This window comes from Podarcis erhardii (genome assembly GCF_964252035.2).
Source record: "Podarcis erhardii genome assembly, chromosome: 6".
Classification (NCBI taxonomy): domain Eukaryota; kingdom Metazoa; phylum Chordata; class Lepidosauria; order Squamata; family Lacertidae; genus Podarcis; species Podarcis erhardii.
In genome coordinates, this window is record NC_138510.1 from 31,004,586 (window position 1) to 31,030,030 (window position 25,445).

At 45.6% G+C, this 25,445-nt stretch overlaps 1 protein-coding gene across 2 annotated transcripts in view; it reads right to left on the reverse strand.

Moving 5' to 3' along the window:
* Nucleotides 1–20: 20 nt before the first annotated feature.
* MYH7B (myosin heavy chain 7B) overlaps nt 21–25,445 on the reverse strand; it is a 53,523-nt gene continuing 28,098 nt past the window's right edge. For both annotated transcript variants that reach the window (XM_081866860.1, XM_081866861.1), the window contains 27 exons: nt 24,671–24,850; nt 24,445–24,577; nt 24,094–24,170; nt 22,288–22,375; nt 21,051–21,168; nt 20,455–20,578; nt 19,205–19,341; nt 18,162–18,417; nt 17,108–17,350; nt 16,507–16,683; nt 15,563–15,708; nt 14,422–14,512; nt 13,666–14,055; nt 12,849–12,975; nt 11,562–11,680; nt 10,485–10,681; nt 9,477–9,826; nt 8,454–8,578; nt 7,174–7,289; nt 6,509–6,701; nt 5,600–5,803; nt 4,221–4,346; nt 2,974–3,144; nt 1,932–2,036; nt 1,488–1,583; nt 745–882; nt 21–144 (listed from right to left, as the gene is read on the reverse strand). In XM_081866860.1, the coding sequence (XP_081722986.1) occupies nt 133–144; nt 745–882; nt 1,488–1,583; nt 1,932–2,036; nt 2,974–3,144; nt 4,221–4,346; nt 5,600–5,803; nt 6,509–6,701; nt 7,174–7,289; nt 8,454–8,578; nt 9,477–9,826; nt 10,485–10,681; nt 11,562–11,680; nt 12,849–12,975; nt 13,666–14,055; nt 14,422–14,512; nt 15,563–15,708; nt 16,507–16,683; nt 17,108–17,350; nt 18,162–18,417; nt 19,205–19,341; nt 20,455–20,578; nt 21,051–21,168; nt 22,288–22,375; nt 24,094–24,170; nt 24,445–24,577; nt 24,671–24,850 (4,239 nt within the window). In that variant the 3' untranslated portion in view covers nt 21–132. The remainder of the gene's footprint in view (nt 145–744; nt 883–1,487; nt 1,584–1,931; nt 2,037–2,973; nt 3,145–4,220; nt 4,347–5,599; nt 5,804–6,508; nt 6,702–7,173; nt 7,290–8,453; nt 8,579–9,476; nt 9,827–10,484; nt 10,682–11,561; nt 11,681–12,848; nt 12,976–13,665; nt 14,056–14,421; nt 14,513–15,562; nt 15,709–16,506; nt 16,684–17,107; nt 17,351–18,161; nt 18,418–19,204; nt 19,342–20,454; nt 20,579–21,050; nt 21,169–22,287; nt 22,376–24,093; nt 24,171–24,444; nt 24,578–24,670; nt 24,851–25,445) is intronic.

Sequence of the window (25,445 nt, forward strand, 5' to 3'; positions counted from 1 at the left end):
ATTATAAATAGGTCACAGCCTTCTCATGAATGCTAGGTTTTATTCACTACAGAGACAGTGATGGCTGTTGCAGCCATTTACATCTACACAATGACATACACAGTGAGAGAAGGGATGTTGCACTGCAGCTTCTTATTCTTCATACTGTTAATAAAAAAACAGAAAGTATGTTTTAGAGTAGCTTGCAGGAACTTCGCGGAGTCTTAACCGCTCCCTCAGTCTTTTCCTTCCAAGTTGCAACCTAAGGATGCAGCCACTGCTCTTGAGTGCTGACTTGTGCTACTTTCCTGGAGTGGTAGAGCTTGGTCATCTTCCAAATAATATTAAACCATAGCTTAGCACTATGTGTGAACCCTGCCCTGCACCTTAACTATGAATTGTTTACTGCTAATAAACCATGATCCAAAGCCATGGTTTGTTGGCTTATGAATCCTGGTTTGTTTTAACTGGCTTGGTAATATGTGAACCCAGTAGCTTAATGCTGGCTGGTTTGTCTACCCCTTTCCAGAAGCTCTCCAAACTACAGAGGCATAAGGAAAGAGCAGCTGGAAAATAAAATAAACCAGATAAACAAGGCATGGCTTATCATCTGGCTTAGTGGTGGGTGGGTATGGTCCAAGCTATCTAGAAACCACTAGATTTAGCTGGCTCGGTTATTCTCTATCACTAGCATTCAAAACAAAAAAATTTGCATCCCCCTCCAGTAAGCCATCCTCACAAGCTTTGTGGTAGCTTAGCCTTTACCTTCAGAGGTACAACTTCTCTAGTGCGAATCCGCAGTTTGTTCACTTGTGTCTCTGCGATATCTGCCCGCTCTTCAGCATCATCCAGCTCGTGCTGCACCTTGCGGTATTTCACAAGGTTGGAGTTGGCTTGCTGCTCCTAAGAAGGGAAGACAGGAATGGATGTAGACAGCAGAACTGGTAGTGGCCCTGTGATTAGATACCCCTGTGGCAAGTATGGTCTGCTTAGACACATGGGGAAAGGTTTGCAGGCAGGTGTGAGTATGAATTTACCCTTGTGCCTTCAGAGTCTTCTTTAGCCCAAGGGGGGTAGCACTGCCTTATGGACATCCTTCCACAGGCCATATGCTAGTGATGGTAAAGGCTACTTTCCAGCCATGCAAAACACTTGAGGAAGGCTTGGAGCAGGATTGGTGAAGGGTGTGGCCTGTAGAGAGTTCCAAGAGCCAGATACTAAGGCCTGGGAGCCACATTTCCCTCCTGGGCCAGAGGTTCCTCATATATAAGAGCAATAAGGTGCAGGGGCATTGAAGGTTGATTTGCCCTAAGCACATGAGAGTGACATTTTAAGGTGTCAGAGCTCCTGTTGTGTCACTTTTTGAATATGATTCTTGCTTTGAATTAACTGCAGCAACACATGGGGAATGTAGACACTAGGGTTCCCACAAGACTAGAGGGAGCTGTGAGTAAAGACAGCACGTTTCTGCTGCCTATAAGTCCCTGTCCATGCAGAGTCACACTTACTGCCTCCTCAAACTGGCGCTTGTAACTCTTGACTTTGCTCTGCAGTTTGTCAATCAGTTCCTGCATCCGTGCCAGGTTCTTCCTGTCCTCTTCAGTCTGAAAAGCAATGGCAAAACATGGGATAGCTCAGCTCTTCCTGTCAGTGATTCTCTCCCACACTATGCACAGAGATTTTCCCCTTCTGCTCCCTTGGAGCTTCACTTTCCCTAGATTAATCCAGCCCCACCTTGATCTCCACATATATCCAGTAGCATATGGGCCTCCATATCTTGGAACTTGCCGCATTTTTCAGGCCCCCTTGCATTAATTATTGTTGGGATGAGGAAGGGGAATACATGGGGGCAGACTTTTAAAGTTCCCTCCCCGCCTCCTACTTATGGTGCAGCTCTACTGCTAATAAAACAAGGGGCTGAGAAATTGGTGTGAAGATGCTGAGGCTTGTACCTGATAGGTCAGTTCTTTGATCCTGCGTTCATACTTGCGAATACCCTTCTGAGTATCTGCATACTTCTTCTGTTCTACATCCAATTCACCCTCCAATTCACGCACCTGAAAAGAACAAATAGGGTGGCTTAGGTTCCTTTACACCTCTCTTTATTTGACTCAGAGAAGAGACCTAGAATGAAGGATATAATTGTCACACTCGGCAAGGCAGAAGGAATTCATGTGGATGTTCGTATGTCACACTAGGAAGACGTTAGAGGGGACTTGCCTATATTCCCACATTCTAGATTCCTGCAAGAACCTTGTAGCTGAGATTTTGTCAACTCTGGGCTGAGTACCCTGAGCATCTTGTCTTCCTATGACAGGATATAACTGGAAGAGAAGAGGCCAAGTTGCACTATTCTCCAGGCCTATCCTTGGTGATTCCCTCTCAACTAGGACCTTCTCTCAAATAAAAACCTAGCATCTTTTAGGGATATTGGTGAACACAGTATTTCATTCGGTGTCAAGGGAATTCAAACAATGGAACCAGAACAAATCATGGCATTTGGCAATTTAATTTTCTGCATGATTTTTTTATCCTACCCATGAGCAATAGAGGGGAAATGAAGGCAACAGGAAATGGTTGAGTTGGAGCCTCCTAAGTCAACACATTTCCAAGCTGTTTCCTAGAACCATGAAGGCTAGAATCCTCATATTATTGGAATGACAAATTATCCCTGCAGAAGTACATCATGAGTACAGCCCAAGTTATGATGAAGCATTCTTGGGGTGCTTAGCATAGCAGGTGGTGGGGCTCAAGCTTGTATGAGCGTTAGGGATTTAGGATAAGCAGCTCTGGGTTGGGCTCAAAGGAACACTTCTGCAGCATTCGGTCAGAACACCAAGAGTGGCACTGGGAAAGGATGTTGCTGGAAGGATCTATCCAGTAGCTTCAGAGTTGGCAGAGTTCAGATTTCTATTAATCCCTCCTCCTCCTCCTTGCCTTGTGGATCATAGATGGCTGCTGCAAGAAAAAATGTTACATTCCCCTTGTTCTCACCCTGGCTTCCAGTTTTTGGATCTGCTTCTTGCCTCCTTTCAGGGCAATCTGCTCAGCCTCATCCAGCCGCATCTGCAGGTCCTTGATGGTCTGTTCCATATTCTTCTTCATCCGCTCCAAATGGGCACTTGTGTCTTGCTCCTTCTTCAGTTCCTCTGCCATCATGGCTGCCTGGTATGACAAAGGGCAAAGAGTCCATGTAGCATCTGGAGGTCTGGAACAGATGCATATAACTACCCTCTCTTGCACACATTCAGGGTGAGATGGTCCAGCACATATACTAGCACAGCTTAAGCCTACCCAGACACAAGTGAAAGTGAACCTCTCTGCATTATCCATAGCTCCACTACCCATTCAACCAACCAGGTACTGGGTCTAATTTAGAAGTTTCACCCACTAAGTGAATGTTGCAATCATCAACCATATAGCAAATCCCTCCTCCACAATCTGTCTCCATGCTCATCAAGTTCTTCACTTACGTTAACAGCCATTGTCTATCCCCACCTGGGAGTTCCCCCTGGTTTATCTCCTCTCCTCTACCAAAATTACCAAGGCTCAGCCCATTAGTTCCTAAAGCAGAGATAGGTAATAGAGTGCCCTCCAGATGTTGTGGGCTAAAACTCCCATCAGCCCCAGCCAGCCTGGTCATGGATGATGGGAGTTGTAGTCTACAAGACCTGGAGGACACCACTTTGGCTATCCCTGTCCATAGGTGCTGCAGATCACTCACCTTCTCTAACCCCCAGATGTCCTGCCTCTCTTGTCCTGCTACTTCAGGACCCATCTACTTCAGCTGCTGATTCCTAAGTGCTGTGGCAGCATCAAGAATGCCATCTACAAAAAGGGATGCTGTAGGCAACCACCTATTAACACGGAGGCATTGCCAGCTCTAGCCAGTCATTACACAGAGAGCATGGAGATGCTCTGGTGAATATGTGCTAGTGAAGCTGCCGGCTCTGTAGGTAATTTCATGTAATGAGTTACTGTTAACTACAAGAGCTGAAACAAACGTTTTATTGAGTGGACAGCTGTCAAAATTTGGACATTTTGAAATGTACATTTCACAATTTAGATTGATATCCAAAAGCCAACATCTGACTTTCAGAGAATCAGCATTTAAAATTGGGCTGCTTTTTCTTTGTTTTTTTGCCTGTTCAAAGAGTGTTTCTGGCTTAATATATACTAAACAAGCATTATGGTAACAGGAACAGTGCAAGAGTCCCTCTCAAGGGCTTCCAATCTCTTACATCCGTGATGGCTTTCTTGGCCTTCTCTTCCGCATTCCGGCATTCCTGCACCGCCTCCTCCACCTCAGTGCTCAACTGGGAGATGTCTGCCTCCATCTTCTTCTTTTGGTTAATCAGACCAGTGTTCTGGGAAAGAAAGGGACTATGGAAATGAACTCGCCATGACGTTAGGAACAAAGGGTGCTAACAAATACTCCCTCTAACCATGGGTTGCCTGGTCTGACTGAGAAGCAGCTCTCCAGACTCGCAAGCAGAGAGTCTTTCCTGACCCCTGCTCCTTTTGACCCTTTTAACTGGAGATACCAGGGATTGAACCTGGAAGAGTCTGCATGCAAATTGGTTCACTTCAAGTTCCATGTTGGAAAAACAGGAGGATATAAATGGAGTAAATACAAAATGCAAATAAATAGATCTCTTTCTGGGCTTAAAAAAAGAACCTAAATCAAGTTTATCTTCCCCAATTCCTTGAGATAAAACCCCCTTTCTACATAAACAAGAAAATATAGGGTCTTCTAGCCATATCCTCTTCTTTCGACATGGGGCTGTTCATAGGACACAGTTTCCCATGAGCCCAAGCAAGAAATTATCCCCAGGAGAGGCAGATCAAGAACCCTGCATTTTTTCAGGGCTGATTTGAAACAGTTCACTTCAATCATCAATTCAGCACTGAGTCCAGCAGCTGGTATCTCACATGGGAACTCAGCCTCTGCCTTGTTAACGGAAAAATCTGAGGGCTCCCTTGGACTAAAACAAAGACACCAACCAGGATTACTTAGAGCAAAACAGCAGCCTGTAGGCTTGGCCTTTATTGATCTGTTGCAACAGGGTGCTCCCCTCACCCGCAGGAGAGAGGAGGAACCCAGAAAAATAGTGTGCAAGGCCTTATAAAGACTTTTGAAATTGCCACCCTGTAGATCAAGACACCCCCAGAAACATCATACATACATCACAGAAGGGGTGTAACCCAAGACCACCCCTCAGATACATCACACCTACATCACAGAAAAGGCGGTCTTAAAACAGAAATTTGAATGTTGTTTTTCTCCTCTCGTTGTTTATCTCCTGTCTGGCAGGTTATTTGATTGGATTGCCTGGGTAGCCTGGCCAGTCTTTTGTAATGATAAATACTTAGTTCCTGGGCCATGTCACAGGCTCACACCCTATTCAAACACAGACATACCCTTAAGACAGGATTTGTGAAGGAAAAGACAATGGGGAGGCTTTTCCAGTTTGACCTTGCAGAGAAAACATTTGCTCAGTTTAAGAATCAAAATGGTTCCAGGTTGGCCTTCCTGTGCTGATCTATGTATGTGCTTGGTTGGTACACTTATGAATAATACCATATATCTAAGACCATAAAATTCCTAATACAGCCTCACCTGCGAGTGCAGCAGATTGACTCTTTCTGTGGCCTCCAGCAGCTCCTGCTCAGCCAGCTTCCTTCCACGCTCAGCTTGCTCCAGGGCTGCACGCAGCTCCTCCACCTCAGCCAGCATCAGGTTGTTGCGCCTCTCCAGGGCAGCAGCCTGCTCCTTCAGGTCATCGTTATGGCGCAAGGTGTCATCCAGTTCTATCTGCAAGTCCTGTCAGGCACAACAAGAAAAAAAGGAGTCTGATTAATATGAGAGAGAAGCAAGGGCTGGAATTCTCCTGAGGTCTGCAGAGAACCTTTAAGGGTCTTCAGATACCAGGCCCAAACTCTCTCCTGTCAAAGACTGGGTGTGGCCTGTCTATAAGGAAAGAGGAGTGGGGAACCTGTAACCCAACAACCACATGAGGACTTTGGCCTAATTTCATGCAGGTGGCAAGATGTGGGGGAAAGGGTGTAGCACACACAGAGAGAGAGAGATTGTGCACTGTGGCCCTATTTACCTCTGGATTTGGCCCACCTACCATCAGCAATTCGCCCCCGCAGGGCCAATCCAATACACTTCCTGCCTAAGGCAAAGGGCAAGATGGCACCCCCCAGTTCCACATACAGAAGTCAACTATACTCACAGTCTAATCTTACTCTAATATTGGTAATGGAGTAGCATCTTCCATGGCACTTGAGGATAACAGGCTAGTTAAGAGGACACAAGACAGGCAGCATTGCAGACACGGCTCTGTCCTTCAAGGAAATGCTGTTCATCGACAACCGCCACCTGAGAGGCTTAATGGTAGAGCTGGGCCTGGGGGAATGTGATACTTGGGGGGGAGGTGGTAGCTGTGGAGCAGCCATGGAAAGAGGCAGAAATACAGGAGAGCTCCAAGAGGCTCAGTGAGGACATGTTTCCAACATGGCTGACCTTCATTTGGGCTTGGAGCTGCCGCACCAGTTTCTGAGACTCGGCGGCCTGGCGGTTTGCGTGGCTCAGCTGTATCTCCATCTCATTCAGGTCTCCCTCCATCTTCTTGCGCAGCCTGATGGCCTCATTTCTGGCTTTGGCTTCTGCATCCAGTGAAGCCTGCATGGAGTCCATGGCTCTCTGGTGGTTGCGCCTGGGAGAGTGAAGAAAGATGCTTAAGAAAAGAGGCACTTTATACCCACCAATGCAGTACCGGTGAACCTTCGTCACAACTTTTGTTTTCTCCACGATGCCTCTCTGTGTAGATTTGCTCTGTGTTGGTTATGAAGGCTTCAGAACGCCCAAACCTATAAAAACCTAACTACCGTATTTTTTGCTCTATAAGACTCACTTTTTCCCTCCTAAAAAGTAAGGGGAAATGTGTGTGCGTCTTATGGAGCGAATGCAGGCTGCACAGCTAGCCCAGAAGCCAGAACAGCAAGAGGGATTGCTGCTTTCACTGCTCAGCGATCCCTCTTGCTGTTCTAGCTTCTGAGATTCAGAATATTTTTTTTCTTGTTTTCCTCCACAAAAAACTAGGTGCGTCTTGTGGTCTGGTGTGTCTTATAGAGCGAAAAATACGGTAGTTTCATAGAACAGCCTGCCACACTATGTTCTGTTCCTACCTGAGGTTCTCAAATTCTTCATCCTTCTCTGCCAGTTTCCTATCGACATCAGCCTTGATCTGAGACAACTCCAGCTGGATGCGCAGAGTCTTGCTCTCCTCGTGCTCCAGGGCTCCCTAGGAGCAGAAGGAAAGATAAGTACTTCATGAAAAGACTCACCAGAGTCTCGGTCCCCTCAGTCTGCTTCAGCATATTTTTGAAAAGGCATCAGGGGTGCTGAATAACCTGAAGCTCATTAGGATATCTAATATTTGTGAATGACTAGGGTAGCCTTTGCCAACCCTCTCTCCCTCATTAACAACTGTTATAATGAACTTAAAACACTTCTGTTTACCCAGGTGTTTGGTTGCTGTAAGATAACATTAGCTGTTTCTAGGAGCTTTGAACCTTATCAGCTGTGGGGCTATGAGATTGTTCTTAAATGTTGTGTTTTTAATTTAATTGTGTTAGAATTTTAATATTTTGGTGTTTGCCACCTTGGGCTTCTCTAGGAGGAAGGCTGAGGCAGAGGTTTAATAATAAATAATATAAAATAAATAAACCTGACACCATGTCGGCAAAGGCCAGAAGTGTACTTTTCTGACCACTAGATGCCACCGTGGAGCCAGGTAAATGGTCGGCTTCTATGCCTCTAGTTCTTCCACCTACTAGGATTCAACACCAAGACAAGGCCAGGATAAAAAAATATGGATGAGAGGCAAATGGGGGAAAGAGGAAGACAACTTGTCAAAGGCCTGCATGTTAAAAGGATACGGTTTCTAAAAGCCACAGTTCTAACATCTATGTGGCTCTACCTAACAGGATCCTTCATGAACACTGTAGCACTTGGGCAATACTTCCTACATTTGTATTTTCCCATAGGAACATGCACAAACACACTGACATATTCCTCAAATTAAGCAAGGCACTCCTTTCACTGCCCCAAATCTTTGTGGCCCAGTGTCCCTTGGGTCCTAGATGATGGATTACAACTCCCACGTGGCAAAGCTTTCTGGTCAAAATCCAAAATGAGGAGCAGCACAATGAGCTAGAGCAGGGATGGGGAATCTGTGGCCCTCCAGATGTTGGTGGATTCCAGTCCCCATCAGCTGCTGCTAGCACAGCCCACACTCAGGAATGACGGCAGCAGGAGCCCAACAACTTCTGGGACTCAAGGTTGAAGGGCATTGCTGTAGCCCCCAGTTCAGTTGGGATATGGCTTGGATTTCACATAATGTGGCCTGACATTGTGCATGGCCACAAGGTGAAGCTCTCCCTCTGCTCACAAGCTGGGGGCTCACCTCAGCCTCCTCCAGGGCAGCCTGGATTTCATTTTTCTCACTCTCCAGACCTTTCTTCAGCTTCTCCAGCTCATGGATGGTTTTGCCACTCATGCCAATCTGATCAGTCAAGTCAGTGATCTCCTCTGGTAAGGAAGACAGGAATTATAGGCCTGCATGTAGCTGTAGTTGTTTTTAATAATAATAACACGTAGCTGGTATTCATATACTCCACTCATTCAAAATTCCTGGGTGGAATTCAATGCCTGTTCTTCTCAGAGTAGACCCACTGGAGTGAATTGACATGACTAAGGTTCATTCATTTCAATAGGTCCGCTTTAAGTAGGACTTGGTTGAATTCCACCGTCTATCTCCAAGTGACTGGGGAAAAGGGCGACCAAAATCAAACCCAGAATGGAATACAAGACAGGACAGAATGCCTAACTTAAAGCTCTGGACCTTTGCTGAGCTCGCCGCATGATTATGGCTTATGCCATCCTTCGCCAGTCTGGTGCTCTCCAGATGTTTTGGTCTAAAATGCCCATCAGCCCCAGCTAACATCTGGATAACACAAGACTGGTGAAGGCTGGCTTACGTACTTGGGCCACACACAAATACAAGAGGCTATCAACCCACCAGCACCACCCTACGTCCAAGGTGCTCAAAACCAGCCTTGCAAATTGGTCCACAGATGAGCCCACACATTCATTAGGCTACTGCTCTTAAGTGGAAGGATAGAGACCCACAAGGAGGGCATGCTTTGACCTTATGTGGGTCACATCAACAGAATCACTATTTTCTTTCTGTTAATGAGGAAAAGGGCAAAATCATTCCCTGAACACTGGTGATCCTTCTCGGATTCTCTACCCTGCTTCCACCCCCAGGCCATTACTCCCACACTTTCAAGCATACTCTTCCCATCGTAAGGGCTAGATAGAAACTACCTTTACAGAAGAAAAAGAATAAACAACACCTGTGCCTGTCCAGTAACAGCTCCTTGGATTGCAAAGTACCCTCTTGGATTACCCACAACCCTAACGATACCTTGTAGGTTCTTGTTTTCGCGTTTGAGAGTCTCCAGATTTTCCAAGGACTCCTCATAGGCGTTCTTGAGCTTGAAGAGCTCTGTGCTGAGGCTGCGGGACTCCTTCTGGGAGGACTCCAGCTCTGACTGCGTCTCCTCATACTTCTGCTTCCACTCAGCAATGATCCTGTCGAAATTGCGCTGCTTCTTGTCCAAAGCGGCAGCGGCCGAGTTTGCTCTCTCCAGGTCGATCGAAAGGTCCTCGATCTCTGTCTGCAGACGGTGCTTGGTCTTCTCCAGAGAGGAGCACTTGGCATGAGCTGCTTCCACAGCTTCCTCTGCCTCCTGCAGCCGGATGGCCAGCTTCTTCCTGCAAATTATCATGGTTAGCTAGGGAAATAGCTGCTCCTACACAAGCCGGAGATGGAGCTCTAGAAGCAGTACAGATCTCATCCACCTGGTGCAGTGCTTTCCACCTTTCTGTTGAGAAGGATCTTCAAGGGAGACAGAAGCAACAAACTGGGAAGTGAAACATGAGGAGGCAGCTGGAGATCATTATGGCATGCTTCCTCTCCCTGCAATATATGCCTAACATGGACTTTTCCTGCCTCCTGCTATTGGGTGGCCATTTACACACCATCAGATTTGCATAATTTATATGTATAGATGCAAATTTAGAAAGAATTACTGCAATTTATATAGAATAAATTGCCTTTCACCATAAAGGGAAAGACTGATCAGGTGACCTGCTGTCTTCTTTCTAGGTGCCAACTGGCAATGGGCAACTTCAAGGTGGTACTTCTCCCTTCTTACGCTTTTTAAAAATCTGGACCAGCCAGCCTTTCAGATAGAGAACACCTCCAAACAGAGAACTGTGCTCTGTGAAGTTGGACACATGGCCATCCTACCTGTTGCACTTAATTGCAAAGGTGCCTTTGGGCAACACTGGAATGCCAAAGCTTCATTTCTGCACAGAATTGGGACAGCACAAAATTTATTTCGCATGCATGGCCACCTCTAGGACTTACTTGGCTTCCTCTAACTCTTCTGTCCTCTGGATGGCGTCTGTCTCGTATTTGGTCCTCCACTGGGCCACCTCTGCATTGGCCTTTGACAGGGACCGCTGGAGATCTCCCTTGGCCTCCACTTCCTCCTCGTACTGCTCCCGCAGAAGGTCACAGTCGTGCCGGGAAGCTTGCAAAGCGTGAGCCAGAGCGTTCTTGGACTGGAAGGTTGGAATCGCACGCATTAAAATGGAAACAAGGCCTCTCTCCCTTGCGTGTGTCCATTTATCAAGGAATAGATAGTTCTAACTCCCCAGTGTGTCAAATGAAGGCTGAGGTTCAATACATTCTGACAGATTATTCATGAATAAGTTAGGAGCAACTGTTTGTGAAGATGGTTGCCTTCTATGCAAAAAATATACACAGTATGCAGGATAGGAGGAGCTGGGCTCTTTATGGACACTCACCAAGGGGCCTGTGACAATCATTGGAGCAGATACTCTTGAGAGCTCAAGGTGGATGAGACAACAAGGAAAACAGTCCACTGACTGGTCATGCCAATCTCCCAACATAATCACCACACCTGCCCTGTCCTGGCTGAACCAGAAGCCATGGCTTTTCTTATTTGCAGTCTTTATGGAATGTAGAAGAATCAAGGCTACTGTTGTCTCCCTTTCGAAAAACATCTTTCCCATCAGAGACATTTGTTAACATACTGAAAATATTGCTGCAGCTATGGGAGTATAATTTACTGTCTTATTCAGTCTCCCCATGGAAATGCAATATTATCTACATTAAAGGGTTCCCTTTATAGCATTATAGCCAAAAAGATGGGGATGGATCTCAAACATGCCCATGAAAGTCCTGTTCCTGAATCCTAAAAATATGCAGACTGTGGTTGTTCAGTGGTATAGAAAAGCACCCCACATATACTCATGAGGCACTTCTCCTTACTATTATTTGATATATTCCAGGATATGATCTGGGTATTGAAAAATAGTTTCAGGGCCCAAGTGAGCCTCCCCACAGTACAAATTGAGTCCTCGTTCCCTGTTACCAGCTCTTGACTGCAGGTGTAACCCCAGATGTATAAATGGTCACCTTAGTCTCTTCTTCTAGCTGTCTCTTGAGTTCATCAATGGTTTGCGTAAAGGAAGTCTTGCCGCGACTCAGCTGGTTTATAAAGGACTCCTTCTCTTCAAGAAGCCGGCTAAGTTCTCCTAATTTTGTAAAAAGCCAGATATCCCATTGACATTTCATTAGAGAACACATCATTTTCCAGTCCTTTGAAATCCAAAATAGCCACACTGCAGTTTTCAGGACTGATCCAACACTGAACACAACTCATTTGAAGGTTATCAGCATGGGCAGGATGCAGACATTGGGTGGTATTCAGTTTGTCAGATGGAACAATCCCCTTCCCCTCCTTCGCATGCTGTTCTAGCAGTTTTCCTGACTCTCTTGAGCTGTTTTTTGGGGGGTGGAGGGGAAGGGGAAGGAAAGCCCCAGTGCACAAGTGAAAGTCCTTGTGCAGGCTTCTACTGATGGGACTCATTAGCTCATCAGATTTTATGAATCTACCCTAATCCCCATAGGATAGATGTTATGGGATCTCAGTCTAATGTTCACCTCAAAAGACTGTAGCCATGTCAATCAAAATGGATTCAGTGCTTTCTCTTGGTGGCTCTAAAATCTAACTTGTTAGAAAGCCGAACCCAATGAATGTAATTAGCTCTGTATTTTCTGAAGCATGCATAGCATAATTGCTACCAATTGGCATGAGCTTCATAAAGCTCCAAAATGGTTGATAATTCTAATCTCAATTATTTATCATTACAGGAGTGGCATCTTTGGGCAATTGCCAGGGCCTCAGTACCAGGCGGGGCCTTCTAATGATGCCTGCCATGTTCTCCTTCAATGAGTTTCTGGCTCAGCACTACAAGCAGGGCCAGGCAACTGCATGTAGCCAACATTGTAATGTCCCACAATGCCCCTGACGTAGCATCAGTCACTAGATAAATCCACCAAGCCACTAACAGGGGAGAGTAGCCCATGAGAGGGCATTTTGCCCAGGGCCCCCCTCAAGCCTGGAGCAACACTGTGAAGTATGTAGACAGACAGTGACTTTTCCAGGCACATTCAATTAGCCCTCATGGCCAAGTGAGAATCAAAACCCTCATGCCTCAAGTTCAAACTTAACATGCCAAGATCCTCAAGGCCAATTGTCCAGCATGGATATTCTGCAGCTCTTCGTAGGCAGTTTATCAGACATAAGAATATCTTGCATCATCAAGGCTGCTTATCCAGACTGCTCTCTTCCTGGGGAGATCCAACATGCATGCAATCAAGGTCTGTAACAGAGGGAGCAACTTTGAAAGCAAAACATACCATTTTCAGTCTGCAGTCTCCCACGCTGGGTGCTGACTTCAGCTAGCTGACGCTGGAGTTCATCCAGCTTTGATTTGGTTTCACTCAGCTGATCCTCATATGTTCGGCAGAGCTTTTCAGCATTTGCCTGCAACAGGAAAGAAAACTTTGTCTAGATGTCTGAATTGTCAATGCATTAAACAACTGGCTTGAGGAAGAACCTTAGGGCTGGGTAATGGCCAGTGAAGAACTCCAGTGCCCTCATGGTCTGCTCCCTGCGCCAGACTTGGCGCTTACATGTAGATCACTGTTCCCATCATGCACAGTATACACGGTGCTTCCTAAAAAAAAGGCAGCTACCTTCTTCCCACCCTGACCAGTCAGAAAGTCAATGGTGTAAACTTGCACGGCAGTGCTGGTCCTTGTCAACTGAGCAAACCAGCAGGGGACCTGTCAAGTTGAGGAATGCTTCAGATCCAGAGAAAGGGAACTGAAATGCTGAAAAAGTGCACCTGATCCACTCCATCTGAAGAACCGATCACTATAATGGACTTCTAAGCTAAAATACACCTTAGCTGATTCATTGGGCTTATGGTGATTTTTCTGAAGTCAGGAGGAAAATGAAAAATCAAGCTTCTTGAGATGCTGACTTCTGCCTCAGGACCAAATTACTGCTGTATGTGATACCTTCCTCCCTCAAGCCACCTTCTGGCTTAGAGTTGCAGCACTAAACTAGCCCATTCACATTCATGCACGAAAAGCTCTACCTCTGCTTACAACATCTTCTCCTCCTTTCAACACATTAGTGCACAAGGAAGCACCAGCTAATGGCATTCACCTTGTTCTTGGTGAGGTAGTCAATGTTGGATGACAGATCATCCACCTCCATCTTCAACTCGCTCTTCTCCTTCTCCAGCTTCTGCTTCACGCGCTGCAGGTTGTCAATCTGCTCCCCCAGTTCCGCCACAGAATCTGCGTGCTTTTTGCGCAGGGCGGCAGCGGTTGACTCGTGCTGCAACGTGGCCTCCTCCAGGTCCCTGCGCAGCTTCAAGAACTCCGCTTCACGCTTCTTGTTCAGCTCTATCTGGCAAGCCGTGGCACCACCTGCCTCCTCTAGCCGCTCACTCAGCTCCTCCAGCTCATGCGCCACCTCTGCCCGCTGCTTCTCCACCTTGGCCCTGGCAGCTCGCTCAGCCTCAAGCTCCTCTTCTAGCTCCTCAATGCGGGCCTGCAAGTAGACAAAAGATGGCAGAAACCACCAGGTATCTCTGCCCAGAATGAAAGGGAGAGGAGAACCCAATAGCTCTGATCAGGGTCGAGGGGCTCATAATGCTTCTCCCTGGGCTTCCAGGTAGAACATGTGGATCATTGTGGTACCAAGTGGCCAAGAGCATCTACATTGCAGTGGACTATAGGAAATTCCTCAAGGGCCAGACCAAATGTTTGCCCCTTTTGACTTTTGGCATAAATGGTGGGCTTGCTCCCCACTTACCCCCCAAAATGTTCAAACCCAGCCCTGCTGCTGTAAAAAAAAAAAATTATTTCCCTTCCTTTTTTGTGCCTGTTAACATCCAACACTTCTTCTTAGGTTTACCTGGAGCTCTTTAATTTTCTTCTGAAGCTGAATTGCAAGGACTTGCTCATCTTCAATTCTTGAATTTAACTGGTTCATTTCAAAGTCTTTCCTATGAAAGAAAATAAGAACAAGCTGCGTTTATATCGGGACTGAGATAGATGCAATTGTCACTGCTAGGAGACTGAGGGAGGGTTGTTTATACACTGGTGGCTTGAAAATGTAAATGGTTCTTTAAAAATCATAGTTTTTTGCATTGTGGGACAAGACCACCTTGCTGAAAATATCATATAAAGGGGTGTTCACATATTACACACAAGGAGTACACAGTCTGTGTACCTGTGTAACAATAGTTGAGCTGCACACTTGCACAGTTACAGATAGGTAGCCGTGTTGGTCTGCCATAGTCAAAACAAAACAAATTCCTTCCAGTAGCACCTTAAAGACCAACTAAGTCAGAACTGACTTAGTTGGTCTTTAAGGTGCTACTGGAAGGAATTTGTTTTGTTTTGCACCATTGCACAGTTATTCACAAGTTCAACAAGTGTTCAGTCTGTGTACAGAAGTAGTTCAGCCGCACAAATCAACAAGTGTATACTCTTTGACACAAACACTTGTTCATGTGCAGAGACAGCTTGTACTTGTGGTTCAGTGAAACACATGAATAAGCCTACAAAGCAGCTTAATTCTTTGAACCATGTAGCAATTCACTTGAGTTGATTGCTGGGGCACAGATGAAGGCAGATTCACCAGCTGCCCCTGCTTTTCTTCATTGAGGGCAGTGATCTGAAGCCATAATGAGCATCTTAGTGGGTTGCACTGTGCAGCTCATGCCCTTTCTCTGTTTCTCACTCTGGAAGCTTCCATGAGGACATGGGGAAAAGCAGGAGGGATAAATCCTAAGTACATGTGCTTAAGTCCCATGGACACAAATCAGACACAAAGCCCACCATTTCTATTTTCACTTGCATCTTCAACAATCCTTCATACAGCAGAGACTCCTACTCAAATTTGCCTTTCGATACTGCAAAATTCCAGTGCAGAAACAATTCAGCATCTGTTGTGAGCTATTATCTCACATCTGTTGTTAGGCTGATATCAAGCAGCCTGCTTAACCTGGTTTGGTTTGATTGGGTGGTATTTCCATCAATTGCATGCTCACTTCTTGAGTTTCTCTTCCAGCTGCTGCTTATCATTCTCCAGATCCATCACAGATTCCTGAGTGAGCTTCAAATCGCCTTCCAGCTTGCGTTTTGCTCTTTCCAGGTCCATCCGTATCTTCTTCTCTTGTTCTAAAGCACTTTCCAGCTAGAGGGCACAAAGAATAGTGAAGGAAAATGAGAAAGTCACAGAACATGCTTTGCTCACCTGATTTACCCTTTCTCCCAAAATGGTGCCTCCGTGCAATGATGTCAGAGATAGAGAACCCATGTCCTTCCAAATGTTGCTGGACTCCAACTCCCAACAACCCCAGCCAGCACTGCTAATGGACAGGGATGGTGGCAGTTGTAGTCCAACACCCTGTGGTGGGCCACAGGTTCCCCAACATTGGATAAGAAGCTCAGCCAGCTGGAAACATTACAGAAGCACCTACCCCAAAAAGGACATTGTTATGGGGCTAGACATTTTGCTGTCTGAGGCCAAAGGCAAGATGGTACCCCCCCTCCCACCCCTTCTACACACAGAAGGTGACTAGACCAGCAGTTGTATCTCACTTCAACGCAGGCAATGTTACTGGCACAGTGTCCTCCAAGGCACCTGAGGGCAGCGGGCTAGTTTAAGGGGGTTAGAACTGTCCTCTAATAGTGGGGGAAGCTGTCTCTCACCACAATCATCTGTTGACACACTCTGCCTAACGGTAGGGCCAGTTCTGGACTGGAATATTTGAAAGGCAGATATTCCTGGGCAGGCATTTCAAAGAACTGGACAAGTAGATATTGTTAAGGTTTCTGAGACTCATAATTTTCCAGCAAAGCATTTATGGTTGCACAATCTAGTGACCTTTAAGCCAGATCTCTGGACAAAATGGGTTTCACAGATCCTCTATCATCCCGGAAGCCTCAATTTTTACACCACCACAGACATTTTTCATGTGCCTTGACTCACGTCATCCACTTGTTGCTCCAGCTTGACTTTAGCCTTGGTCAGAGTGTTGACTTTGTCCTCCTCAGCCTGAAGGTCATCTAGAGCTTGCTGGTGGGCCTCCTGCAATGCCTTTTTCTCCTTGGTCAGCTTAGCAATGACCTCATCCAAAGCAGCCATTTCTTCAATCAGGTTTTTCACCTACGATGGTGTGACAAAAGCTTAGAGGGTTATATGAATAATATGGAAGAGTGAAAGGATGCACAAATGTAAAACTCGGCAGGCCTTTGGTGAAGCATAACAACATTCATCACAGAAGATGGTAATTTTTAAATACCCATCAACTACAAAAGAAAAGTGGTGTAAATTCATGCTTTCACCCCACCCTTTATGCCACTGCCTCAATAAACCAAATGTGTTATTTCTGCTAAAAGGGAAGACAACTTTTTTTTCCTTTTTGTGCTGTTTTGATATCACACAACACGAATCCTTTGTTAAACTAGTGGCACTTTCAGGTATCACAAAGCTAGCAGTAGTTTGTGCTGATTTTGTACTCTACCTGTTTTTCTTTATTCTTTTCGTGCTTCCATTACCTGTTTTTTATTTGTATCCTAATGGTGCTCACCTTGTTTTCTGTGGCATGCTTCTCCTTCTCCACCTTGGCCAGGGTGATCTCCAAGTCATCAATGTCTTTCTTCAGTTCAGCACATTCATCCTCCAGCTTTCGCTTTTTAGAGGTCAGGTCTGAGTTCATCTCCTCCTCGTCCTCCAGGCGCTCCATCAGTTCCTTCACCTTGGCTTCCAGCTGAATCTTGGTCTTGATCAAGAGGTCACAGCGCTCCTCTGCATCAGCCAAGTTGTCCTGCTCCTATTGAAGAATATCCAAGAGGAGGGAGCACTTTACCACACTGGGAGATGTTGCTGCTCCACTCTCAAGTGTGCAAATATATGAAATGTGCATGGTGGTTAAGGTGCTGTTTTGTCAACTGTCTACAATAAGAGTCTCACTTTGACTGCCTTCAATTCTCCAGCTGAGAGAAACACTGAACCCATCAATTTGTTGAAATTTGTCAGATCCACAGTTCTATCACATGTATAGAACCATGTAACGGGGCACAGATACCTCAAGTATCTTATTTTTCATTTTAAAAGCCCCCGACACACCACAACTTTCTAGTTCTCATGGTTGCATGCTAAAAAGGGAAAACTTGATGAAGGCTCAGAAACTAGAAGGCATCTGCAAAAGAATTCCAAGACTGGTTAGGCAAAGTTAACTATCCAAGCCAGGCAAAGGCACTTGTGGCCACCAATGGAAAATGCAAGGCGTACCCCAAATGGCATACCTGATTCTTCAAGGGGACTATTCCCCCATCCAAACCAGGCTAAATTCTTACAGTATGCCATTGCCACGTTTCCATTAGCAAGACTTCAGTGCCTTGTCTCTGTGCATATTGTCTCTGTAGACTTCAGTATTCATCTTTTACCTTCTTAGTATATAATAGTCAGGGGGCCACATGGAGGAAGGCCAAGGGCCACATGTGACCTGCAGGTTGCTCACCTGTGACTTACAGAAATGTACGAAAGGAAAATGTCAAGGCCAGATTCACCGTCAGCTTCCTAAACTACATACAACAATGCCTACCCTTCGTTTGGAAAGCTCAGCTGGACAGATGACTCACTGCTTGAAGCTGTAGTGACAGATCATTCTTCTCCTGGATGATGCTGACTTGCTTCTCTTCCAGCTCCTTCCGTTTAGCCTCCGACTTCTCCAGAGCTTCCTTCAGCTTCTGGAACTCCTCTTTGAGGGTGGCCATTTCCTTCTCAGTCTGAGCTGACTTGAGGAGAGGTTTGATCTTGAAGAAAAGCTTCATCCAGGACCAATTCTTGACTGCATTAAAAGCACGGATGTTCCACTGAATGGTGTAGAGTGCGTCCCTGTGGGGAATAAGTAACACATGTTGCGATGTCATTTGGTGGACACTCTTACTGCCTGATCACTGCCCATTATAAAGGAGGCAGATTCTTGCTCCCTCCTCAAACTATGAGTAATAAGCTACAGAAGGAGGAAGAGATGCACAGAGGAACTCAGTATACTAGGTATACACTATATCAGCTTGTGTGCAGGTCTTTGCTGAAAATCAGATCTTTTCTGAAACTTAAAAATTACTGTATTAACATAGCAAGGCAAGGGGAGAAGAGATGGAGTGGGGGTGAAAATCAGAAAAAAATGTATGAAGGGTTTATTGGCCATGCCCAAGCAAACAAATGCTGATATTTTAAAGAAAACAGAGAAGAACTTGTTCAAGGAAATACTTCATATACCTAAATGTTAATATCTTTGGACTGTAATATTTTATAATGTAACCCTCCCATCTGTTTTGAACAGAAGATAGGCACAAAGTGGTTGTCTCTGTGAGTGAATGTAGCAGTGGCTGATATATGTGCTGCATTGATGGAGCATTGATGGGGCGTGCCAGCACCATTCTGAAATCCTGTCTCTTTTTCTGCTCATTGAGGGCATAGCAGCCATTTTGTGTTATGCCATACCCCCATAGCAGCCATTTAGTGGCTGCCATCCACAGTGCTTTCTCAAAATAATTCCAAACATGCCCACTGGCCCAAAGTGGTCTGCCCATCTGGTCACTAAAAGTGAAAAGTTTGAGAATATTCCAGCGGACGACATGCGAGGAGTTGCTGTGGCCAGGCTTGCGTGTTGCTATACCTTCTGCCAATGATCCACCCATACTCAATGCGCATCAGCCGTCCACGCATCCTGGCCTGCAGGAGGGTGATAATCTTGGCCAGACGTTGATCTCGCATCTCCTCCAGGAGACCCAGCAAGCCTGCTTTGAAAAACACCTGCAAACAGGGAAACAGGGAAAGTTGGAACAGAGGAGACATATCCTCTGAAGGACATTCTCCTTGTGCCAATTCCTTGCCCCCAAATTATAGAATATGGAAAAGGTGTCATATATTTAATATATCAAATCACACAAGTCCGCTCACCTCTCTTGGTGCAGCGGCATTGCCCACTGGGATAATTGGCTCTTACCCGGTGGTTTTGCCTACCTCATAGCAATTTGTCACAACTGGTTGGGCATTGGGGCAATCCTTTGTTTTGGATGGAGGGGAGGTTATAGTCTCCGCCTGCCCCTCCAAACGCTGGGGTATCCTGTTAAAGGGATCTGGGGGGAGTGGCCATGTCTGCATACCCAGGGGGGCCAGGGTCGAAGGCACTCCCCCAGATGGTGGTGGTCACCCTATTTGATATAAGACTTAGGAGCCCTCGCCTGGATTGACCACGCATCCCTTCCAACGGGTGGGCCAGAAGTATTTAGATTGCCCCATGCCCAAGCCAAACCTCTTTCATCTGTATTCAATAAAGTTGTGGCCTGTTTTTACCCCAAAACCCAGTCTTATTGGTCTCTTATTTATGTGGGTTGGGGTATGGGAAGTCCGATGCCTTGTGCTGCAATACCACTTACATGCAGATCCTAAAATAATTCTATTAGGCTATCTAAGCAGGAAGTATAGCTACCACATTAACTCATAGTATACTGGAAGTTGTAAGAATATGCATTGGTACATTAACTCTTAGTTTACCAGTAGTTGTAAGCATATGTGTTGCTAAATGATAGAAAACATTTACTCTACTGATTTCAGACTGGGTTCAAGAAGTGTGGCTTTATTAAGTAGCTTTATTCATAAAAGTCATAAAAGCTTCTATAGGTTGAAGCTACAGAAAGTAAGCACTGAACAAGCAGGAAAGTACGCTAGTAAATCAGATGTCCTTAGCAAAACAATATGGTAGACACTGAACAAGAAAACAGGGAGAATAAAACGTGGTGGATTTACTACCAGCAAGGGAAGTGTATGCAAAATTACACATGCACATTCTGACCATTCTCAAGGCTTTAGTTTTATGGCACAGCAAATCACTTAATCCGTCCCTTCAATTTGCACACCATGTACCTTTGTGTGTCCAAACTTATATTGGGAGTGGTCAAGGTCCAAGGAAAGAAGCAGCTTCTCTGTGGCCTTCCTGCTATCCACAAATTTGTCATCAGGAATTGCAGCGGGATTCAAGATACGGTAGCTGCAAAGATACAAGAGATGATGACAGCACACTCAGGAAGAGATGAAGAGAATCAAGAACACTTCTTCAACTAAAGCCTGCCCACTGAGGTCATTTTGAAAGAGGAGGGTTCTCTGCACATCTTTCCCAGCATGGGACAGATGCAGAGTGTTCTCCTGAAACCAAGTTTTGTATTTATTGTTCTATTTTATTTTATTTTATTTTATTACTCCCTCTGAAGCAGGTGTGGGAAACTTCTGGCCTTCCAGATGTTACTGAACTGCAATTCCCAGCCATGGGCCATGCTTGCTGGGGCTGATGGGACTCATAGTTCAGCAACATCTAGAGGGCCAAAGTGCCCCCCCCAGTCCTGTTCTAGAGATTAGACTGAGACATATGTTTTTATTCCTCTCCTCACTGTGTGTTCATAGCATGTTGTCCGGGTCTTGCACAGCTGATAGCATCAGCAAAGTTGAACAGAAAACTTAATTACCGCTGCTTAAAGTCAGCATAGAGGATTCTGTTTGGAAAGCCTTTCCGACAGATGCGGATGCCTTCTAGCACACCGTTACACCGTAGCTGATGCAGCACCAGGAAGGGGTCCATGACTCCTGCATGGGAAAGAAGGGAAGGACAGGTCCTAACACCTTTCCTCAGCGATGAGAGCTCATACTTTGAGAATAATAATAATAATAATAATAATAATAATAATAATAATAATAATAATAATAAATTTGAACTAGTGGCCAAAATTGTGGAAAAGTGTATTTCCGAGATTTGATGGCTCATAACACCTGATTGGCTCTCTAAACACTCATGCTCATTGGCTGCATCCAAATGAAGGAAAGCTACTGTATATCCAGAAAAGGGAAGCAAGTTATGCTTCCTTTTTCTGGTTATTTGGCTATACCCTTTGATAGAATACAGATAATTGAACAAACTTTGTTGCATTACAGTCTTCATTAAATTATCTTTCCATTGGTATATAATTTTATGGTATTACACCAAAAAAAAAGTGGTGTTATGAGCCATCAAACCTCAGAAATACACTTTTTCAAAAAGGTTTCCACAATTTTGGCCACTAGCGTAGGCGTATTTGCATCCAAGCAAGGCTAGAGAAATGAGAAAAACAACAAACACACCTGCTACAAAGCTAAACGGTAGTAGTAGCAGAATGCAAAACAAGGAAGAAAGCAAAGGGAAAGGGATACCTTTACAGCCCAATTCTAAGCATATTTATCCAGAGCAAAGTCACACCATATGTTGGATCCAGACATGAACTTCCATGAATGGAAGACCTCTTTCCATTTGCAGGGCTCCAGTCCACCCAAGGCTCCCTGTGGAGGAAGTGGGGGGGGGAGGCTGATTCTCCTGCCCCCCAGCAGCCCCCAGCACCACCTCTCATGCTGTTTCAGAAGGTCTCCCAATCCTCCACAGCAACTCCTTCAGGGCCACAGGAGGAAGGAGGAATCAGCAAAAATAACCCTCCCCACACAACCCCATTTCCTCCAGCGTGGCATCACAAGAGCACAACTCTACTCTGGATCATCCAAACCTAGAATTCAAGCCAGAGTACTAGTGTTTTTAACCTGTATGAGGCTTGAGGCATTGTTTACAGCAGATAAGCTGCAGAGAGATGCCAAACACATAATCATAAGAGTGTTGTCTGCAGACTTCCCCCGGTCATTCTAATCCCTCACAGACAGAGCGTACTCGTTGCAGCTGTGTACCTGGGGTCTTTGTTTCATTGGGGATGATGCAGCGGACAAAATGAGGCTGGGTAGCACGCAAATTGGTCATCAGCTTGTTCAGGTTTTCCTATAAGGCAGACATACAGGGTTAAGTCACTTCACAGGCTCCCAAGTCCACGTCTGAGCAAAAGTCAAAGAAGCTCGTTTTAACCTTGAAAGCCCTCTGCAGCTTAGGATGCAGATATCTGAAGGGCTGCCTCCTCTCACAGAAGCCTGTCCCATTATGATGATCTGCGTTTGAGGCCTTACTTTGGGTATCCCCACCACCCAGCTGCTTTTAAGGGCCTCAGGCACAGATTATTATTTCCTGCCCAACCCTGCTCCCTTATATCCCTTTATCTGGAGATTCTGGGAAGTGATTCTGGGACCCTGTGTGTACAAAACATGTAGCCTGCTACTGAGCAGCAATTAAAATCCATGCACAGGTTACGTGGTGGGCCTGGGGAAGGTTCAACTCCCCTCTAAGGGGCTCTGAAAATTGGACCGCTCCCTTTCCCTCCTGACCACAGCCCTCTATCCCCCCACCACAGCACTCCCAGTTTTTATGTGAATGGGGCAGGTCTGCTTTAAGCAAACAGAACTGGCATATTTAGTTTGGCCATCCAATCTATTAAAAAAAAGCAACCCACTACTGCCCGCAATGCTACTAAATAACATGTTGCTGCTTCTGTACTCTCCACATGCTCAGTTTACCTTGCAATCTAAAACCATTCCTATCCCTCTTTGCTTTTAACCTTGTGGTTTCTGGATCATTCACTTGCGAAGCACTGTCTCTCAGTCAGACGGTTGCTGCTCTGCTAAGTGGCTCAGTGTGTGGAGTGTTGTGTCCAGCTAACTCCCTCTCCCAACACTGGAAAGGCCAAGGGCCTGTTGCTCCGACCCTTGTAAGATCCACATTTCTTTTCTTCTTCCCAAGGGTTCTCCTTCCCGCAGTCAAGAGTGAGGAGGAGAGAAGTAGCACAGACTTAAAGTGATGTTCATGTAATAAATTATCTAAACATCACTGCAAGTCTTAACTGCCTCTCCCTCAGCAACGGAGAAGCAGCCAGGAACTATGTAGCGCAGACATCACAGGGGCGGAAATAAGCATTACTCTACTACAAATGGAACCTGACTCCTCTGCATTCTAGCATTATTCCTATTCAAATGCTGATACGATGATCACCAAGAGCTGGCAATACAGGGATAAGGTAAAGGTAAAGGGACCCCTGACCATTAGGTCCAGTCGTGGCCGACTCTGGGGTTGCAGGGCTCATCTCGCTTTATTGGCCGAGGGAGCCAGCGTACAGCTTCCAGGTCATGTGGCCAGCATGACTAAGCCGCTTCTGGAGAACCAGAGCAGCACACGGAAACGCCGTTTACCTTCCCGCCGGAGCAGTACCTATTTATCTACTTGCACTTTGACGTGCTTTCGAACTGCTAGGTGGGCAGGAGCAGGGACCGAGCAAAGGGAGCTCACCCCGTCGCAGGGATTCGAACTGCCGACCTTCTGATCAGCAAGTCCTAGGCTCTGTGGTTTAACCCACAGCGCCACCCGCGTCCCTACTATACAGGGATAGTTACAGCTGTTATTCCTAAGCAATAATATTCTCAAAAGGGGAGAGCGCTCTGGGCCAACTGAGGGAAGAATAGCCAGGGCCCAAAAGTCCTTAGTGTCTGCCTGGTGTCCCAAGACTTCATGTTCAGGTTATTGCCTGGAAGAAGTGTCGTGTGTATACACAGAGAGAGCCAAGTGAAACTCGACCCAGCAGTTCTGCTTACCATGGGGAGTGGGCAAACACTTACCTTATGCAGCTGGGACACAGTTTGGAACGAAGCTGCCTTCTTGCGCTTCTCTTTGCCACCTGTCCTGGTTGCATCATCTGCCCAACGAGATATCAGTTTATTCCCTTAATGGTGTTCATTTGGTTCAGGTCCTTGGTTGGTTCCCAAGAGCTGCGAGACCAACCCTATTGCTCAAGTTATAGGACAATTAATTATCCAGCTCTATTGAATACCCAGGCCCAGAGAATGGTCTGAACTCTACACATCTCTGAAGCTAAGCAGGGGTCAGCCTGGCCACTTTCTGGCTTTTCAGATAACCTTACATATTCTGTATTTAGTGCTTTGTTTGGCACAGAGGGGAATGCCGCTCACCTGAAGAAGAGGACACATAATTTTCATATAAAGTAGCCAGCAGCTTATTTTGTGATTTTTGGAAGATGGTTACCACTGTCTCATTCAATGGGTCTTTGTTCTTGTCTAGCCAGCCAACAATGTTATAGGGCACCTGCCAAAGAGCAAAACCAGCTGTAACAGAGGCAGAAAACAGAAAAGCAACACTAAAAACCCAGTATATGGGAGCCGGGAAACAAAGACATACCACTCCAGCGTAGTGCACCAGTTCAAAGTGGGCTTCATATTTGCGCTTCTTATCTGGCCGTGGTTTTTGGAAGTTGGGTGATTTCCCAATGTGGTTGTCATACAGTTTGGCCTTGAATGACATATCAGAGGCTTTGGGGAACATGCATTCTTCCTCCAAAATGGAGAGGATTCCCATTGGCTGCAAGGAAAGGATACGGATCAACAAACTGGAGGCAAGTTCACTTGGTGTTAATTTTAGTCCTATGTGAGAGGAGGATAGTCTAAGCAATAACTACTTCCATGTGATGAATGTTATAAAAAGGCTTCTAAAGTTAGCATGCAAAGTATAAGAAAAACCATATTCAATCCATTCATAGAGTGGGGATGGGAAAAAGTGCTTCCAGAAAGTGGAAAAGTCACCACAAAAGAATGCTTCCCCTCAAAATTGATATACTGTTTGTGTGAAAGCAAGCTTGTGCAGTAGGATGACAAACAACTATGCCATGGGGGAAATGCTTTTGTTCTACCATGTTGGTAAAGTGATTTAAATTTTTCAGGCCACTGTATTATGTGCACATTGAATAGTGATTTGATCATACTTTCTTTCAGCCCCAAATGGTTGCTTGCCTCTGTCCTAGTTCTAAAGGTGTTCTATTTACCATGTTTTCAGTAGAAGAATGCAGCACCCTGGAGCTGTAGAACATACGGTAATTTTATGAGGATGGTTCCTTTTTGCCTCATGAAAAAAGCAGTATAAACATTATTTCCTACCTAATTTTACTTTATGTTGTTCT